The following is a 20574-nucleotide window of genomic DNA, read 5'->3' on the forward strand; positions in this document are numbered from 1 at the left end:
ACACTAGGGATGGGACGATAATCGTTATCGTTGATAAATGTATCTTAAAATTATCCTCCGTCATGCACTGGGACCAATTCACCTTTTATTGGCCCAGTTGCATACCATTTAAACCCTCTATAATTGGTAAAACAGACCTGGAAATAACATACTTTTTCTTTACACTACCAAATATCTTTGCCAAAGAATTGCCGATGTACAAGCTCAAGCTTGTAGATCTGCTATTTTTTGGCAAATGTTCTGCCCAAGAGAATGGGCGTTGATGTGATATTTAGATTAGCGCGATATCGTAAAAATATCGCAATAAATTGAAAATCTAATTTCCGTATCATCCCATCCCTAACACAACCTACACAGCCTCCATCCTCAACACCTGCCACTGGTCTGCACCCACTCTCAAGGCCCTGACACACTGAAAACGTTGGACGCTCATGTCATAAAACGCACCCATTGTTTTTAATGGCTGTGGCCACACTGGAGGCGGACGCACCAAAGCCTGTTGACTTGTCTTGCAGAGCACGGTTCTATTGTCTTTTGACAAGCACGTCTGTCTCTAACTAAATAGAAAGGTTCTGCATAGATCCTGAACAATAATAGGTTTGTGTGTGAAACTGCAGCGGTCCCGTCTTCCCTTTGCACGTATTTAGCGGGTGACCGATGGAGTGCATGCGGAATGAAGAGAGAGAGAAAGAGAAGAGAGTGAATGGAACAAAGGAGGTACATAATATACTGTACAACAGACTGAACAGAGGGTCTGTTTGTGTGCTTGTGTATGTGTTTTGGTACAGTACGTCTCTTTCAGGTCGGTTTAAATTATTAATGATAATATAAAAGAATATGGATAATAGTAGTAATAAGAATCAATTATTTATGATAATTGCACCGCCGCCAAATATCCAATCTGAACAAGTGGCCTGATTTGATAGCGTCAGTGATGTGTCAGGGCCTTCACATACACACACCATGGACACATTTTTGAATGGGTGTGGAGCGGTACACAGTAAATTCCTTACAAGTCCTATTGCTTTCATTTCTACAAGGATCTTTGTGTCTAGACAGGTAAACAGATACTGTACATACAATTTATACAATAGATATTTTAGCTACTATTGATTGTGAGTTCAATATTAGACTCACAGATACAGTTACATTAAAGCTATACTGTGTAAGATGCCCAACTAGTGGTCATTAGCCCTATAGCAAACCGCGGTCGCGTCCGCGTATTTCGGCCGTTTTTCGTACCTTCAGACCCCCGCGTCTGCCTCCACCTCGCTGAGATCTATCTTTTGAGGGGTCCCTTGTTCCTGTGCGTTCAGTAATTCCAGAGATACGGACTCCTTCACCCTGCCTGGTAGGCGAAATTACCTAGAGAAGGGATGGTACAAACGGGCGACAACAAATATGGCTGCCACTTCAAGATGCGCTGTGATTGGCCGGCAGTTGTATAACCCTCGCTGTGATTGGCCGGTAGTGTGATGACGCAATTTTGGCGCGAGATCCGGTCCCCGGCAAGGATCGCAGTTTACATATATAGAGAAGGCTTTACAGGCTGAAATTCACGGAGTGGGCGTTCTAAAACTTTAGCGATTTAACAGTTAGGACAATTTTAAGATTTGTTTTATAAAAAAAGTTACATGGTACAACTTTAAGTAATTTAGAACATTTTCAGAGATTTTGCTCAAGCGTTCCATATTAACCTATGAATGTTAAACTCTAAAGCATTATACAATTAACTTGACTGCACCCTGTCGAGGTGCCAACTTGCGCCTTGTATCAGGTCGCACTTGTTGGTTGGCGGTGACGTCGCCGCCGAGAACGCTGCTCTCTCATTGGCTAAAGGCCCAGCCAACAAGATATGCCCACATACAGGGGCGTCACACCAAATGCTGGGCCCTGGGTACAAGGATTCACTGCGGGCCCCCCATGAATGTTAACTCATTAAGTGCCAAAACCGAAAAAGTTCGGTTTTTTAAAACGTATTAAGGAATGCCAAAACCGAATAAATTCGGTTTAAAAAAAAAAAAAAAAAAAAATTGAATTTTTTTTTTAAAAGATTTTTTTTTGGACCCCATCAAATCTAGTGAACATGATTTCAATCGCGATTTTGCATGTTCCACCCCCATACAACCCCCATACAACTCAGGTAGCAGACCTCCAAGCTCACAACAGTGTAAAACATAATGGCTATTATCTCAAGAATGCCTGAACGGATTTCCAATCGTTTTTTTTTGTTTGAAAGCTGTGAACAAACTGCACAAATCCACCCCAATGCAATCCAGGATTGCATTGGATTTTTTAGAGCTCATTCTTCTCTGTTTTTTTCCCATGCATGAGGTGTGCAAGGGTTAATCATGGCTAAGTTGACGAAAATAAGGCTTCTAAAATGCTTGGTAGCCAATAGCTAACTTCAAGCTAACTTCATCCTCTTCCTGTACATGCACAAAGGAAAGTGTCCAGGCAAGTCATGGCTGCAGGGCTTCTGCATATACCAGCATATCTCTATGGGATTTTCTCTGGCACCTGGGGCACCCTCTAGTGGTGAACGGGTGGCACTAAAAGAGTTAACTATTGAAAAATAGCAGATATACAAGCTCACAGCGCGGCACTGAGTGCCGCGCTGCGAGCTTGTAGATCTGCTATTTTTGAAAAATCGTGAAAATGTTTCCATGTCAGTGATGCTCAAACTTTTTCATGTGAAGGACCCCCCATCTCAAAATATTTAGTTCCAGGGACCCCCCCAGAAGCAAAATTTGAGTTACAAATGTTCACTTAAAAAATACATATATTCAAAGATTTGCGCACATTTTCACGACTTTTCAAAAGTAGCAGATCTACAAGCTCGCAGCGCGGCACTCGGTGCCGCGCTGTGAGCTTGTATATCTGCTATTTTTCAATAGATAAAGTTACTAGGGCCCCTCCACCTTGGGCCCCAGTAACTCAGTCCCACTTTCCTACCCCTTGTGACGCCCCTGCCCACATACCCACAGACAGAGCTCATCACCCTACTTGTGTGCTCTGCTGGCGCGGTGAAATACATCACAACAAAGTTTTCAAAACATCATGCCCTTCCTCTCTGTGTCCCTCCCTGCCTGTGGCTGCAGAGCGCGTGGGCGAGAGCGTTCTGTCCATCCAGTCGTCTGAGAAGGTCACCAGCATCAGCCTGCCCCCCACCCCTCCCTACCACACCCTGGAGTTCCATCTGGAGGTCCTGTGCATCGTCCCCTCGGGACCCGACCGGCCCGCCAACGAGAGGCTCACCAACGGGGAGATCCGCCACCGGCCCCGGAGCTACAGTCACCCCGACACCCCCATGACGGCCATCGACCAGAGGGTAAGGCCATCAAAGGCACACGCACTCGTTTTGTGTGGACTTGCTTTTTTCCATTGCCGGAACTAATTGACCGACCTTGGTGCCAAGGTTTTATTATGATGATTTAGTTAGCATTTGCTATCATAAAGTATCATACAGAAATACTTAAAGGAGTAGTTCACCACTTTTCAACCTGTCTTCATATAATAGGTCCTCACTAATGTTCATGATAAAATAGCACAATTTTTTTCTACTCAGTCCAAGTCTCCTAGGAGAGCTGTGGGAAGTTCAGAATCCATAGTCTTGTGACATCATCAATTAAAAAAAAATTTTTAATCAATATTTTTGAAAAAAATATTTAGATTTTTATTATCGCGAGAACAATGGCTTCCACTTTAAAATTGCAACTTTTCAGGAATAGAAAGCCTGCAGTTTCTATAAGCTGGATTGGCAATCGATGATGTCACAAGACTATGGGTTTCTGACCTGCCCACAGCCCTCCTCTGAGAAAAGAAAAAAGCTATTTTTGAGTGAGGACCAATTATATGAACAAAGGTTGAAAAGTGGTGGAGTGCCCCTTTGGTTACAGTATCCAGCCTGTGTATTTAACCCATTTAGGCCTAGAATTATTGACTGCTTTAACTGTTGAAAAATAGCAGATATACAAGCTCACAGCGCGGCACCGAGTGCCGCGCTGCGAGCTTGTAGATCTGCTATTTTCGAAAAAGTCGTGAAAATGTGTGCAAATCTTTGAATATATGTATTTTCAAAGTGAACGTTTGTAACTCAAATTTTGCTTCTGGGGGGGTCCCTGGAACTAAATATTTTGAGATGGGGGTCCGTAGCCAAATACATATTATTTTGGGGGTCCTTCACATGAAAAAGTTTGAGAACCACTGACATAGTAGTCTTTCAAGAACAGACTAACTGAGCTCCAGTTCAAGTGAAAAGGACCTTTTCTTTGACGATGGCTGGCCAGATTGCTGACATAGAAACATAGTTTTTTTTTTTCAAAAAACCTTAGAAGGATTCAAAAGACACTTATAGAATCGGATCAAAATTCAAATTTTCACGATTTTTCAAAAATAGCAGATATACAAGCTCGCCGCGCTGTGAGCTTGTATATCTGCTATTTTTCAACAGTTAAAGCGGTCAATAATCCTAGGCCTAAATGGGTTAACATTCACTGGGGGATGGTTACAGTATCCGTGGTTCTGTTTTTGTGTCCTCAGATGTCCATAGACTGTCCCTGGTCTATCTACTCTTCTCTGTTGGCTCTCACCTTCTACATCCCCTTCAAGACCAAACACTCACTGCTCTCAGCGGGCAACAGGTGAGCAAGACCCTTTCTTCCAAAATAAGGCATTTGTTTTTATTTCTTTGCAGGAATCTCTGTTCATTCTTCTGCTTAAGCGGAAGCATTTTTTCTAAAGCGATGCAGTCAACGTGTATAGTGTGTGCATGCGCGCACACTGGCTGCATGCGTTCATAACATGAGATATGTGTACTGCTGCAATTTGTTATACAAGTTTACGTCACAATATTGATATCAAGATATTTTGATTGAAAATATTGGGATATTATATTTTTCCATATCGCTCAGATGTATGTACTGTATATACAGTATATGAGTCTGTGTGAGTGGTATGTTTTGTTTATGTGCACAATTATAATGCACTAGTCCTGTGCCCTGGGGTGTGTGATGAGTGATTGAATGTAGGAGTCTCAGAAGTAAAGTTAGAGAACCCAGACCGGGGCCCGTTTGGCAGAATAGTCAACATCGATGTCCAGTTGTGCAATACCCGTTGTATCCTTCTGGCTGGCTGGCACTCTCTTATGCCCAAATATGGTGTTCCGTGTCCAGGCCAGTCTGTGATGTCATCTCCAAATTTGGGCACTGTAGTGATGTTAGTCAGTGATGTCAGTTGGGCTTTGTTGATGTCAATTGGGCATTGTTACCATGGTGGCGACACTGTTTAGTATCAGTGATGTCAGCATGCAGACAGATGGTCAGACAGCTGACAGACATTCAGTAAATTAAAGAGATATTCCACTTTCAAAAACACTTTTGGTCATTTTATTGTCTAATCAGGCTTTTATGAACACCCTGAACAGTTTTTAATTTGCTTGATTCAATATTTAGATATTTGATGTAAATGTTACCTGGCCCTCCAGGCTCAGGGCCTCTCCCCACACACACCCATTGTAACTTCAAACTTCATTTTAACCATGATAGATTCATTAAAAACACATATTATTTTTTCTGGTGACTCATATTACCCTCCTAATACGTGAGCAGACCGTGTTTTTTTTCAATAACTTTTTTCATTTATGTTTTATAAAATATTATTGTATTTAATTTTTTCCATTTTCCCAAAGAATTATTAAAAATAAAAGAAAAAAGTTATTGAAAAAACACGGCCTGCTCACGTATTAGGAGGGTAAAATGAGTCACCAGAAAAGATAATGGATGTTTTTAATGAATCTATCATGGTTAAAATGGAGTTTGAAGTTACAATGGGTGTGTGTGGGGAGAGGCCCTGAGCCTGGAGGGCCAGATAACATTTACATCAAATATCTAAATATTGAATCAAGCAGATTAAAAACTGTTCAGGGTGTTCATAAAAGCCTGATTAGACAATAAAATGACCAAAAGTTTTTTTGAAAGTGGAATATCCCTTTAATAGTAAGATGTGTTGAATAACGGTCCTCGTCTTCTCCATGTACCCCCCCCCCCCCCCCTCCTCCTCCCCCCCCCCTCCCCCCACAGGAAGTACATCCAGGTGTGTGTGCAGAACGTATCGGACGTGAACTTCCAGCTGGAGGATCAGAAGCTGACGGAGAACCAGCACACGTCACTAGAGCTGAGGTCCCTCAACACTACAGCACAACAGGTGAAGAGAACAGCCAGTCAAACTGTTGACCTGTGTTACGTGTCCTTTCCCTTTGAAATATTTAATGATTAACTTGAGTTTTGGTCATTTTTATTATGTGACCCGTTTCAGTTGTTTTGGAGTTCTTATAAAACTGAATCTTGAACGTGTGTGTGCGCGTGTGTGCGTGCGTGTGCGTGCGGTTGCAGCTGGTGTGCAGTAAACAGTGCATGTTCTGCCTATGGGAGGTGAGGTGGAAGGCTGACCTGCCCTCCTGTCTGCAGTGTGTGTTCTCTGCCAACTTCTGCCCTGTCAACCAGGACATCTCTGCCTTCAAACCCTTCCACCACCACTTCCAGCTGGAAAGAGTCACTGTAAGTTCTTCTCCCAGGCAGCAGCAGTGGCCAATTCAAGGCTCCATGTTAGGGGTTGTGACTTGAGATGGACAACATCAAATATCACAATGCAATACCTTTTTCTTTCCAAATAATTTCAAAAATTTAGAAAATCTGGCTCAATAGCGCTAGTCCTCCCACTCAGGACAAAGGTGGTGCTGCAGCTGGAAAATGCTCTGAAAGCCAGGCAGAAATGACACAGGCTTTGTATTCAGGAGTGGTAATAGCCTCAAACCTTTTGAAAAACATTTTTGGGACACAAACATTATGCATGGTGTAGAACCTTTAAGTGATTCAAACCAGTAAAGAACATCACTTATACAATATCTAGTCTCATATATCTATATATTGCCCTGCCATAACTGGAATTGGTTCAATGCTCTGCATTGTATATTTCCTTTGCAAACCTATGTATGGAAAATTACAAACGAAATCTATACTATCAACAGCTACTGCTGTGCTGCTTGAAAAAAGCTTTTCTTCAGCTACTGCTTTGATGAAGCTCAGGCTTACTGACCATTAGTTTTCTTGTTTAAGCCTATACACGTTTACACTGTTTATACCCTATTTGTATGCTAACCAAGGTTGACACGGCTAGTGAAATAAATCATGTTAAGGCTGGTGAGAGATTACAGCTAGGAATGAAAGTGTTGCTGTTTCAATACCCAGTATCAGTGAATTCCCCTTCAACAAGGACATTCAACCCATTTGTATGTGTACCTACCTACATTACTCCAAGGACATTCAGTATTGGCTAACTAACGTGCAAATGTCTGTGATAAAACCAACACTATAAGATAGATAAGATGAACCTTTATTGATCCCCAGGGGGAAATGGATGCATGTACTGTATGTACTTGACAGCATGCATATACTGTACATAACGGCATAAATAGTACATTATAGCACAAAAGGGTTGTTTCTGTAGGTCCAGCGGTTTGCGAGATTAGAGACCTGCGGACGGGGGCAAAAACATAATCTTCCTCCCCCTGCCTCTTCATGGAACCGTGACACCAACATATCCACCTGAACCATGAATGTTGTCACACCTCTACCTGGAACACATGAGCATTAGCTTATACAGTAGCCGCAGTAGTGCAGTATATTTATTATAAATGTTATCAAATGTCAAATTATCAAAAATTTCAAACATGCACAAGAAGTACAGGGCCCGCACACCATCTTCAACTTGCCAAAAAAACTCTCTTTATTTAATGCAACGTTTCGGTCAAAGACCTTCTTCAGGCATCTGATCTCAGATGCCTGAAGAAGGTCTTTGACCGAAACGTTGCATTAAATAAAGAGAGTTTTTTTGGCAAGTTGAAGATGGTGTGCGGGCCCTGTACTTCTTGTGCATGTTTGAAATGATGTTGACCCCCGCCTACGCACCCATCGCTAAGCTTTGATCAGGTGTGCATAAGACTCTGTTGCAAATTATCAAAAATAAAAACAGAAATAAGCCCACCATAAAACACATCTAATTCGATGTATAATCTAATCTAAGGGCAGACATTAAGTTGTCCTTTGCATTGCCTCACAGGGTGTATTTTATCCTACGCATGCTGTTTATAGGGGAAACCACCTATTTTCAATATTGAATTAATATACCTTAGAGGAGTTGTGTGGAAATTAAAAAAAGGTTCCCCCCCCCTTCTGTGTTGCCTAGAACTGGAGGATTGATTTTGGGGTTTGTATTGCAAAGTACACCGTGATGACATCATCTCGGTGTACTTTGCAATACAACCCCAAAATATTTTTAAGTAAGCGTTGCCGAGCCATGAGGCCCATATCTCCTGAGCCCATCTCCTGTTTCTGTACACCCCCTGGACATGCCGCTTGTATGTCGCAGGGACTTACCCCCAATCCAACCCTTGCATTATTATTACACATGCTGTTTACTGCCACCTAAGAGCCTGAGAGATTGATGGCCCTTTCACACCGAACACGGTTAGTGCTGCGCTTGCTGTCGGGTACAGTGCACTGTTTGGGGTAGAACACGGTTAGTGCTGCGCTTGCTGTCGGGTACAGTGCACTGTTTGGGGTAGAACACGGTTAGTGCTGCGCTTGCTGTCGGGTACAGTGCACTGTTTGGGGTTGGCATGGAGGACAGAGCAAAATAGGCTGAGTTTTCAAAACTTCTAGCGGTACTGTCAGTCACTTCATCAGGCATTGACACTAAGGCTTGCCCACCTGCCCCCGGCAGGTAAATAAAACGTCAGGGCAGGTGAAGTTGGCTTTCAGGTTGCCTGACAGGGCAAGTGCTCATTTGAGAGGGGACACAATGTCTATAAACACAACATGAGATATCTGTCTAAACACCTGAACGTGGCCAGTGCACTGTGTCTTCTGGTCTGTGGAATGTAAAATAAGAGCACTATTTACCTATAATGTGCTGTTTTTACTGTTGCTACATTTAAAAATATAAATTTTAAAAATATAAAATAAGTGTGAAACCATAGACATATTCAATCATAGCTAAAGTATTTGGATTTGGAGGTATTGAGGTATGACATTTTATCGCACAGCCCCTGAAAGTAAAGAAATAAGTGTTAAATTGAGCAGTAATTAAAATCGTACCTATCATTTTATAATGGACAATTTACTTTTCGGGCAAGTGGGCATTACCTTCGGGCAAGTAGAATATGACCTGTACTTGCCCGATGGGCAAGTGCCTCTGAGACCTTAGTGTAAACCCCTGCTTCATCACTGTCCAGTACACTGTTTCCCAAACCGTGGGTTGTGACCCATGTGTTGTTCACAGACCAATTCTTATGGGTCACGACTTGAGTAAAAATCCCATTTCTTTTCCTACAAAACATTAAAATATATATCAAAAGATGCACACAAAATGTGTTAATTAATTAATTAAGTTTAGTGCATTGGTTCTCAGCATCAGGTCTGGGGACCACCAGGGCCTGAAATTGATCTTTACTACATATCTGTATTACAGTATACAGAGTGTAGGAATGAACCATATCTGTAATACAGTAGCCTGTATATTATACATATCTATATATATTACATATCTGTAATACAGTATACAGAGTGTAGGAATGAACCAAATTGATCTTTACTACATATCTGTATTACAGTATACAGAGTGTAGGAATGAACCATATCTGTAATACAGTAGCCTGTATATTATACATATCTATATATATTACATATCTGTAATACAGTATACAGAGTGTAGGAATGAACCAAATTGATCTTTACTACATATCTGTATTACAGTATACAGAGTGTAGGAATGAACCATATCTGTAATACAGTAGCCTGTATATTATACATATCTATATATATTACATATCTGTAATACAGTATACAGAGTGTAGGAATGAACCAAATTGATCTTTACTACATATCTGTATTACAGTATACAGAGTGTAGGAATGAACCAAATTGATCTTTACTACATATCTGTATTACAGTATACAGAGTGTAGGAATGAACCAAATTGATCTTTACTACATATCTGTATTACAGTATACAGAGTGTAGGAATGAACCATATCTGTAATACAGTAGCCTGTATATTATACATATCTATATATATTACATATCTGTAATACAGTATACAGAGTGTAGGAATGAACCAAATTGATCTTTACTACATATCTGTAATACAGTATACAGAGTGTAGGAATGAACCAAATTGATCTTTACTACATATCTGTAATACAGTATACAGAGTGTAGGAATGAACCAAATTGATCTTTACTACATATCTGTATTACAGTATACAGAGTGTAGGAATGAACCATATCTGTAATACAGTAGCCTGTATATTATACATATCTATATATATTACATATCTGTAATACAGTATACAGAGTGTAGGAATGAACCAAATTGATCTTTACTACATATCTGTAATACAGTATACAGAGTGTAGGAATGAACCAAATTGATCTTTACTACATATCTGTAATACAGTATACAGAGTGTAGGAATGAACCAAATTGATCTTTACTACATATCTGTATTACAGTATACAGAGTGTAGGAATGAACCATATCTGTAATACAGTAGCCTGTATATTATACATATCTATATATATTACATATCTGTAATACAGTATACAGAGTGTAGGAATGAACCAAATTGATCTTTACTACATATCTGTAATACAGTATACAGAGTGTAGGAATGAACCAAATTGATCTTTACTACATATCTGTAATACAGTATACAGAGTGTAGGAATGAACCAAATTGATCTTTACTACATATCTGTATTACAGTATACAGAGTGTAGGAATGAACCATATCTGTAATACAGTAGCCTGTATATTATACATATCTATATATATTACATATCTGTAATACAGTATACAGAGTGTAGGAATGAACCAAATTGATCTTTACTACATATCTGTAATACAGTATACAGAGTGTAGGAATGAACCAAATTGATCTTTACTACATATCTGTAATACAGTATACAGAGTGTAGGAATGAACCAAATTGATCTTTACTACATATCTGTATTACAGTATACAGAGTGTAGGAATGAACCATATCTGTAATACAGTAGCCTGTATATTATACATATCTATATATATTACATATCTGTAATACAGTATACAGAGTGTAGGAATGAACCAAATTGATCTTTACTACATATCTGTAATACAGTATACAGAGTGTAGGAATGAACCAAATTGATCTTTACTACATATCTGTAATACAGTATACAGAGTGTAGGAATGAACCAAATTGACCCATAACCAAGGGTCCATAATTTAACTCTCGTCAGAGTTGAATGAACGCTGATGAGTTTACATTGTAGATTGGGGTCCCTAACAATTTAAACAATATATATATATATATATATATATATATATATATATATATATATATATATATATATTCCATTTGTACACTTTTAAGAGTTTCCGAGTAAAGGCCCTTTCCCACTGGGCGTGATAATGATAAAGCTAATGATTAAAAAAAAAATAACGTTTTCAATTGAAGTGGATGGTACCGTCCACACACGATAAAGCCGCCAACATATCGTTAACGTTATCACGTCCGGTGGGAATGACGCTTTAGTGTCCCCAGACCAGAGGGTGAGAAACGGTGGTATAGTGCATCTCATCCTACACATGCTCCTTTAACCCATTCAAAACGGGTACACATTATAGTGTATTATTATTTTATGCTTTAACTACTGAAAAATAGCAGATATACAAGCTCACAGCACGGCACCGAGTGCCGCGCTGCGAGCTTGTAGATCTGCTATTTTGAAGATCTGCTATCTTGAGAGACTACTATGTCAGTGGTGCTCAAACCTTTTCATGTGAAGGACCCCCAATTTGTCCATGGACCCCCATCTCAAAATATCTAGTTCCAGGGACCACCCAGAAGCAAAATTTGAGTTACAAACGTTCGCTTTAAAAATACATATATTCAAAGATTTGCACACATTTTCACGACTTTTTCAAAAATAGCAGATCTACAAGCTCGCAGCGCGGCACTCGGTGCCGCGGTGTGAGCTTATAGATCTGCTATTTTTCACTGGTTAAAGCATTCAATAATTCTAGGCCTAATATCCTGTGAGATTAACTCTGCTGTACGTTTCTCCCCTCTGTGACCTGTCCTGAACCAGACGCTGTACAGTGTTCGAGGTGAGATCCTGCCTCCTGCAGGGGAGCAACACTGTCGCTCTGGCACCCTCTGTGGGCTGGAGGTGTCCATTACACGACTGACAGAGCCTGGCGAGGGGGAGACGACGGAGGAGGGGAAGGCGGAGGCCGACGGCCTCAGGACCACCAAGCTCATGTATGAAGGTACGCTTGAGGGAAGAGACAAATAATATATAGAGACATTTATAGATTGTATTTATTAGTGTTGGACCCAGACCGATATAATGGTTTGGCTGATATAACGGCCGTTATTTGACTTTTGTGACGCAGATTTGATCGCAGATTTTTCCCAAAACACTTTCAACCTGGCGTCCTTATTCTGGGCATGTCATATATAGACATTCAGAAATGTGCAAAAGCTCTGAACAAGCTCTGAACAAGCTCTGAACGCGACAGCTTGTAGATTTGCTATTTTTGGGGAAAAGTGGTTAACTCATTGAGTGCCTTTATTAGCGTATCGTAGAGTGCCGATCCCGAACAAGTTCGGCTTTTAAAAAAAAAAAAAAAAAAAAAATTTGAAAAAAAAATTTTTGAATTTTTTTTTTTTTTTTTTTGGACCCCATCAAATCTGGTGAACATGATTTCAATCGCGATTTTGCATGTTCCACCCCCATACAACCCCATCTAACATACAGGGCAGCCATTTTTGTTTACATTACATGTAAAACATAATGGCGATTATCTCAAGAATGCCTGAACGGATTTCCAATCGGATTTTTTTGTTTGAAAGCTGTGAACAAACTGCACAAATCCACTCCAATGCAATCCAGGATTGCATTGGATTTTTTAGAGCTCATTCTTCTCTGTTTTTTTCCCATGCATGAGGTGTGCAAGGTTTAATCATGGCTAAGTTGACGAAAATAAGGCTTCTAAAATGCTTGGTAGCCAATAGCTAACTTCAAGCTAACTTCATCCTCTTCCTGTACATGCACAAAGGAAAGTGTTCAGGCAAGTCATGGCTCCAGGGCTTGGGCATGCATTACCAGCATATCTCTATTATTCTCTGGTCACTGGGCACCCTCTAGTGGTGATAGGCTGGCACTCAATGAGTTAATAACATAAAACATTTTATTGCATTTTTATGTTTATTGTACTTATAAGTTAAAGGTAGGTCCTGAACTATAAACCTTAATGCAATCTCAGGTTTTTCAAATTGATTTAGAAAATGTTGACAAAATACCGGTCAAAACATTAGTAATCTGTGATTTAGGACTCAGTATCAGGATCAAATCAGGATCAGTATCAGCCCCTAAAATCTAGCAACGGCCTGGGCGTTGTGTGTGTGTGTGTGTGTGTGTGTGTGTGCTGTGCGTGTGCTTAAATGTTATTCAGACCACCTGTGCATCTCTGCTCCTCCTCACAGTGGCTGACAGCAGCAGCAACTGGGCTGTGTGTGGGAAGAGCTCTGGCATGGTATCCATGCCCCTGTCAGCCAACGCCACCCACAGAGTGCAGATCGAGGTGATGCCGCTGTTCGCCGGCCACCTGCCTTTCCCTAAGATCAAAGTGTTCAGGTACCTGCCTCACACAGCAGCGCCTGCCATCCAGCCTGACCCTGGTAAGTCCTCTGGCTTCCACTGCTCATAACTCACCCTGCTGGAATGCTCACATACAGTTACATGTTTTATCAGGGCTAGGTTAGCAATGCGCTCTTGCTTTAAAGATGGGGTGCCATGATTTTTTCCCCCTCTAAAACATGATTAGTAACTATTATGATTATACTAGGAGGAAGATATTTTCCAAAAGAGTGTACAGAAAGAGTTAAAATGATGTGTTTATGTGGCCACACCCACCAGTTCATTAAGTATGCTTGGTGAGATTGATACCAGGAGCGCTAGTTTTCTATTGACCGTGACGGAGGTGCGCCGTCTCAGGCGACCTTGAGCCACGTGAGACACCGCCGAGCGAGCGGTAGCGAGCGAGTCGCCGAGTCGAGCGTTGCGAAGGTCGCATGATGAGCCGACTAGAATGTGTAAACCGGAGGGACAGAATAGTAAATATTGTTGTGGCAACTGCTTCTGCGACCGACTGCCGCTCAAAGGGACTAGCTGCATTCGAAAACGAGTGCTCCTGGTCTAAATTTCACTGGGTCTCAAAACACTAACATACATTCCTTTTTTTATTGATCGAATAGTTGAAAAAAAAATAGATCAGTGAATCGATCTGAAGAATTTCTTCTATCTAATCTATTTAATCTACTAAATTGATTTGTCTGATTATGTTGCTATCCCTTCACTTGTACGAATCAGCTACACATTTTAGGTACACATTGAGTACACATTGTTTGCAGGGAAATACGTTTTCCTTTCCAATTGTCTTCCAACAGTATATATTACTGCAGCTACGACAGCAAGAATGTCCACTGAAAACTAAACATATTCTAAATTCACATGAAAGTCTGTTAAGATTTTGATCAGATAATCTAATAATTTGGACACTCAACTTGTCTTTAGCTAAAACATATTAAGGAAGGACATGTTTTTGTCTGGTACAGTATATAAATACTGTATATATTCCTCATGATTTACACATGTCCAAATATAAATGTTACCACAAGAAGACCCGACCGTTATGAGCTGCTATAAGACTGTTATCTTTGCCGAAGCTTTTAGTACTTGTCTCAGTTTATTTTGTTTATCCAAGAATAACAGACTCATTAGATAACATTTATTATCAAACCCTTAGATAAGAAGTGTGTTCCGACCGACGTCTTCTGAAAGTAATGCATTTCTTAAGCTAGATGATGTTATACGTTCTCTTCCTCCCCATGTGATTTCACAACAGTTGAATAAGCTGCATGTTGAAAACCACTTTGGTATCTCGCATTCCATACTGTCACTGTCGGGCAGAAACCTTGTATCTGTTTTTTCATAAATCAATGCTTTACTTCGTCATACAAGAATGTTGTGCAAAAGTAGTGCAAATTTATGCTATTTTAGATTTTTAAGTGAAAATGTCTTTTAATCATATGTAACCAATGGAAGCTATTAACACATCTGGTGCCAACCCCGAGTTTCCCGAGTTTGTATTGATACCAACGCTGTGCCAACCCCGAGTTTCCCGAGTTTGGGCAAAAAAGATTTTTTTCAAAAAAAAAATTTGGACCTCCAGAAATGTATTAGGCATGATCGCGATCGCGAAATTGCATGTTTAACCCCCATACCAACCCATTCTTTCAAACATGGCAGCCATGTTTGTTTACATCTGTAGAAAACATAATGGCCCATAAATCATGAATGCCTGAACGGATTTCCAAGCGGATTTCTTTGTTTGAAAGCTGTGAACAGCATCTACACACGTGGTGCATCATCTAGGCATGGGCGTGCACTTTTTACACAATTGCACAATTACATGGAAGTCTATGGTAACCATGGCAACGCGAGACATTGAAGAGAAAAAATCATTGCAACATAAGTGTTAACAAGAGCTTGTGACAAAATAATTACTAAATTGAATCCATATTTGTTCCATTATCTTTTGGACTTTCCACCTAAAAGTGATGTTGGCACTGTTGGTAGTCAATTTCCTGCCCTTTAACACCTAAGTAATCAGATGTAGTGCAGTTGGACAGCCTTTAGCCCTCTTCTTGTCCTGTGCCACCCACATGGATTAAAGTTCTCAGTCACCACGACTGATTTCAGTCCTTTGAATTCCACAGAAGCCAGCATGAGTTCTATGGAAATAGCCGATCTACAGGCTCTCAATGCATCTGCGACCCGTTGAGACCTTGTAAATGGGCTATTTTCTGTTATTATTTTAACATTAGAGCATTTGAAGTGGTCAAACTAGCAATATTTTCTGAAATATATTCCATAAAATGGTAATAGTCCTGACTCCTGGATATATCAAAGCAAGCAACGGTTAAAGCCTCAAACTGTGATTTCTTTACCTGGTTGGCAGTATGTGGAACAGCAGAAATAATGTCACTAAAACATTGTCATTTTACATATTGTGTTAATTGTTTAGGACAGTGGTTCTCAACCTGTGGGCCAGGACCCCCAGAGGGGTCTCCAAATGATTTTGGGGGGTCCCCAGATGTTTAGCTAAATGTAACATTTATTTACATTGTTTTCTGTGTTTGACAATTTAAGGACTTCAAAGACAAACATCGGTCAAATTGTCAAATATTAGAGGCAGCAATTGTGAAAATAGCTAATTTCACAATGGAATAGATCGAGGCAAGCTAAATGTTATGCCAAAACCAACAATTCCAAGCGCTTGTGCAGGCTGGGCGGTCCCCAGTTCAAATGTGATTCTTTTGGGGGTCACGGCCTGAAAAGGTTGAGAACCACTAGTTTAGGAAACAGCTCTAGTGTGGGTAGGGGCTCCTTTCATACTATTGCACAAATCGCACATTAGGACACGGTCATACATTACAAACACTTTTATTTCACTTTTAATCACTGGGCCCACAGACAGCTGCGTGGAGAACGACACGCTCTCCCTGCTGGACAAGACCCTGGACGACCAGGCGGACACGGCCAGCATCCGCAGCCGGGGCAGCGTGCACTCGCTGGGCAGCGGCTCGGAGCAGCAGCAGCAGCAGCAGCAGCGGGGCCTCCCCATGCCGCGGCTGGAGCCCTTCAGCCCCGGCCAGGTCTTCAACCACAGCCACGCGCGGCAGGTCCTCGTGCTCCCCGCCACCGACGACCACATCCTGGAGGTCAACGCCACGTGACCCCGGTGGCCCCGGGAACCATAAACCTCCACCCCTTCACAACACTTCATGACACAACCCCTCCTCTCCACTTCTTAGACTGACATCACTAAACGCCGCCTCCCGCCCACACGCCCCCTCTCTCTCTCTCTCGGACCACAGCCCCAACCCCAGGAGTCACCACCCTGGGCGGACTCCAGTGGGCTTGAGCGCACGGGGCGCCGTGGTGGTGGTGTCCTGGGTACGACATCCAGGACCTTTTTTTTTATGAGGCTCTGATTGGGCTCTTCTGAGGCTCCCCCCCCCCCCCCCCCCCAAACCCTTGAGCATGAAGTTTTCACACCACTGGAGTCATCGGGAACTAGAACACAACAAAGAAGGAATGACACCTGCTGATAATTATTATTATTATTATTATTATTATTATTTTTGCGTTCGTCAATTTTCTTGACCATGAATTGTATATAGCTCATTGGATAGATCTATAATTCTATATATTGACTGTTTATTCTTATTGGCCCCCCTCTCACCCCCACCCACTCCCCTATATCGCTCTGTCAAACTCAGAACAATACTCAGCTGTCCCAGGATGCGTTCGTGGCCACACCTTGCCAAATCCCCGTTCGCTCACGTGCGATTGGAGAGCTGATCGAGATGCAGCGTCGTCATCCCCCCCCTCCTCCTCTTCCTCCCCCAGAGCGACCGTGTTCATTAGACGCACCAAAGCCCTAGATAGCCTGTGTTACGTTGTACACCTCTACTGACTACTGAAGTACTGTACTTTTAACTGGGGTGTTCAGTATGTATCTGTACGTGTGTGTGTGGTGTGTGCGTGCGTGCGTACGTGTGTGTGTGTGTGTGCACGAGTGTGTGAGATTCGTTTTTCAGTAAAAGATCAGCCAGTGGACAGTGTCTATCTGTTGTCTTAATCTAACAATGGTTTGTTCATTATGTAAGTGTGTATATCTATTGCGTATGACGTGTATATGAGGGGTGTGCGCGTCGATGAATCTACGTGTCCAAGCTATGCACTTATGCCATAGGTCTCGAATAAATGAATGGAGATGCTCATCATTTAATTTATTCAATCACACAGTAGTAGTGGTCCAGGGACCCTCAGGGTTCCTTGGGTGGGGTTCCAAATGGACCCTTAAAGGTCTGTAACTCTGAGAGTTTACAAATGGAACCAAATGGACCCGTTATGGGGGCCCTTGAAATAAATAAAAAAACAGTTTGAGAACCACTGCATTCACTGATTCGAAAGAGCGACTGTCAACTTAACTGTTGGTCTACCTAATCCTTATGTTCTTGCCCCTCCCCCACCAACACTGTAATTATACTGCTCACCTTTGGTCACTGTACATACTGCTGTGTAAATAAATGTGATTTAAAATCAAAATCCTCTTTGATTGCCACCTATATTAAAAATTCATTGGAACTGATCTGGTGTTGTGGTGCTTTGTGACACGTGTTGTCCACGGAATAATTACAGATGGTCCCTGGGAAATGTTATTAAATTAAAATATTTAAAATGTTATATATTGTGCTAAATTAAATGTATCAGAAATATTTTTCAGTATTTCATGATTCCATCAAGTTGAAGAACAGTCTCAGGGGAAATTAAATCTTGACTGTTAAAGCAGCACCATGTAACTTTCCTCTTCTACCCTGGATTTAAACCTTGGTTCCTGTACAAGTGCTGCCTTTTTTACCTTTGAACTAATAGAGCTGGCCTGCTTTCTCTGGGGTTAAATTCCATCCCGACCATCAGGTCAAGATTTGTGCCAGAATCTGTCTGGGTGAGAGATCACATTTGACACAATCTACGTAAATGTCTCAATAGAAGATCAGGGAGAGAAGATATAACCACACCAATTGTTTAAATTGTATTAACATACCGGTACTCTTCCATACAGATTGGACAAAATAGAAATGTATTCTTTAATTTTTAAGTTCTTTTCAAGGGCATCACTGTGCTTAATGAACAAATGTGGTGTTAACCTTCTCCACAGTTATTCTAATCAAACTCAGAACTCTGTCACCATGATGAAAACCATAAATCTATATAAATTATGAAGACGATGTAAAAAATAAAATCTACACAATTCTTTGTGACTCAAACATGGCAAACAAGCTTGATTTGGCGCAAGAGATGAGAGAAGTCAGAAGCTATACTGTAGCTCCAACATCTGGCTTTAATTGTCCGGTCAAAAACCGAGGGGAAAAGCGTGTTCAAAAATGTCCAGGGCTTGTCCGGGGCTTAAGTAAACCGAAGCGTGGCCTACATCAGGCCTAGATATGGCCTACATCTTGGGCACAAATGCCTCAAAGTTTGTTGAACACCCAGGGTCCCATTGGCCAAGCTTCGCAGGACGCGCTGTGATTGGCTCGTGGGACACTTGATGAAATTAAATTAACTCATAAATAGCACTGCTCACTTCACACTATGTGGGTGTTTAGGTATATACTGCAAAATATGCTATATACTGTTAGAACAAACTTTTATAGTATACTGTATGTATACGTATACTGTACAGTATGTATGGTGCATATACTATAGATACACTTGTGTGGTTAAAGAAAACAGCAATACTTGACATTAGTATCGTAATTATGAAAATTACAGTATGTACAAGATACCTGACATCAAATATCAACAGGACAACATTTCAACCAGACCTCTACACTCAAACAAGATCCACTTTTGTTGGAATGTTGCAAGATAAACGACATGACATGATAACTTCCCATCGTAGTAAAATGGGCAGTCCTTTTCCTTCTTTATTTCCTGTTGACGTTGCTTGACTTCTTGGGCTGTTCTCTGTGCGTGTAGTGCGTGTTGACTGTGGGCGGATGATGTGCCGCATGATGCTCCTCGGGGTGCGAGTAGGCGGGGTTGGGGATGGACACCAGGCTGGTGAGCCGCGGCTCCTGGAGCATTTGCGCGGTGGGGTTGAGGAGTGCCTGCGTGCCGCTCGCCCGGCCTCCCTTACACTGTCGGTGCAGGCAGATGCTCAGCACCACGGCCATCAGCAGCAGGGCAACACAGCCCCCGATGAGAGTGTACAACGCGATGGCCTCGCCGTCCTGGGGTGTCAGGACGGGCACACAGCGCGTGTGAGACGCCGAGGCGCCGTTCTGCGCGCTCACACACACGCTGTATGCGTGTCCCGCCTCCAGCCCGAAGACGGTGGTCTGCCTGGCCCAGGAGCTCACGCTGGCGTTGCTGACGGCGCTCCCGTCCTGTCGCAGCACCCAGACCAGGAACGAGGTCAGGGTGGAGTACGGGGCGCACCATCGGATGCTGGCGGCCCTCGGCCACACCCTCATGACCTCGAGGGCCACCACAGGCCCGGGGGCCATGGAGGGGGCGGAGCTCGCCCCGGGACAGCTGCAGCTCCACCCCTTGACCTCCTTGACCTCTGGACAGGGCTGCTGGAGGTGCACACAGGGGTCAATGTCACACAGTGGCTCCTCCTTCACTGTACTAGGCTGTGCCTGTGTTTTAACCGTAGGTTTGTCCACCGACGCGGGAGGTGCAGAGGTTGGTATTGGAGTGGTTGTGTTTGCTGGCATTGCTGCAGGTGAAGGAAGTAGGGAATATAATTCCTCAGGTTGCATTGTGGGGGTGGAAGGCGTGGGAGTTGGTGGTGGTGGTGTTGACGTTGGCAATGCTCTTGAGGAGATCAAAGA

General features: G+C 42.1%; 1 protein-coding gene across 1 annotated transcript in view; it reads left to right on the plus strand.

Moving 5' to 3' along the window:
* The window catches only part of trappc10 (trafficking protein particle complex subunit 10), a 42741-nt gene extending 24427 nt beyond the window's left edge, over positions 1-18314 (plus strand). The window contains exons 17-23 of the mRNA XM_080752447.1: positions 3102-3331; positions 4543-4643; positions 6081-6204; positions 6393-6557; positions 12188-12368; positions 13588-13782; positions 16640-18314. Of these exons, the coding sequence (XP_080608573.1) occupies positions 3102-3331; positions 4543-4643; positions 6081-6204; positions 6393-6557; positions 12188-12368; positions 13588-13782; positions 16640-16902 (1259 nt within the window). The 3' untranslated portion in view covers positions 16903-18314. The remainder of the gene's footprint in view (positions 1-3101; positions 3332-4542; positions 4644-6080; positions 6205-6392; positions 6558-12187; positions 12369-13587; positions 13783-16639) is intronic.
* Positions 18315-20574: the final 2260 nt, after the last annotated feature.

The sequence above is a fragment of the Nannobrachium achirus genome (assembly GCF_963921795.1).
Source record: "Nannobrachium achirus genome assembly, chromosome: 22".
In the NCBI taxonomy this organism is placed as follows: domain Eukaryota; kingdom Metazoa; phylum Chordata; class Actinopteri; order Myctophiformes; family Myctophidae; genus Nannobrachium; species Nannobrachium achirus.